Source organism: Eimeria mitis, genomic scaffold, assembly GCF_000499745.2.
Source record: "Eimeria mitis Houghton genomic scaffold, Emh_scaff867, whole genome shotgun sequence".
In the NCBI taxonomy this organism is placed as follows: Eukaryota; Apicomplexa; class Conoidasida; order Eucoccidiorida; family Eimeriidae; genus Eimeria; species Eimeria mitis.
In genome coordinates this window covers 7,155-7,800 of record NW_013576386.1, presented here as the reverse complement: position 1 = coordinate 7,800, position 646 = coordinate 7,155, and the positions used below count along the sequence as shown (strand labels likewise).

The window sequence follows — 646 nt, the reverse complement described above, 5'->3', positions numbered from 1 at the left end:
TGCGGAGAACAGCAACCTCAGCAGCAGACGAACTGCTGCTGCTGCTGCTGCTGCTGCTGCTGCTGCTGCTGCTGCTGGCTGCTGATAGAGCTGAGGATTTTCTTTTTCTTAGTTTTGTTGATCTGCTTGCTGATGGCGTTGCTGCTTCATTCTCTGCTAATGTCTCCTTTGCTGCTGCTGCTGCTGCTGCTGCTGTTTCTACTTCTGTTGCTGCTGCTCCTTCTGCTGCTGCTGCTCCGTCTGCTGCTGCTGCTCCTTCTGCTCCTGCTCCTGCTCGTGCTGCTGTTGCTGCTGCTGCTGCTGCTGCTGCTGCAGGCAGCGCCAGAGGAGACACACGAGCAGCAAGAATTTGATCGATCGTCTGCAGCAGCGGCTGCATCTGTGGCGGCAGCAGCAGCTGAACCCTAGGAGCAGCAACAGCAGCAGCAGCAGCAGCAGCAGGAGTTTTTCCTGCTGCTGCTGCTGCTGGTGCTGCTGCTGCTGCTGCTGGTGCCCCACAATATGCTGCAGCAATTCGCTGCAGCGCGCGGCATTCTGCTGGCGGGGGGAGGGCGGGGTGCAGCAGCAGCTGGAGGCCTAGTGGTGCTGCTGCTGCTGCTGCTGCTGCTGCTGCTGCTGAAGATGCTGATGCTGCTGATGATGATGA

The 646-nt window shown here is 59.0% G+C and overlaps 1 protein-coding gene across 1 annotated transcript in view; it reads right to left on the bottom strand.

Moving 5' to 3' along the window:
* Positions 1 to 646, bottom strand: part of EMH_0024090 (uncharacterized protein) — a gene marked incomplete at both ends in the record, with an annotated part of 9,151 nt that overhangs the window by 3,742 nt on the left and 4,763 nt on the right. The window contains one exon of the mRNA XM_013502250.1: positions 11 to 646. Within this exon, the coding sequence (XP_013357704.1) occupies positions 11 to 646 (636 nt within the window). The remainder of the gene's footprint in view (positions 1 to 10) is intronic.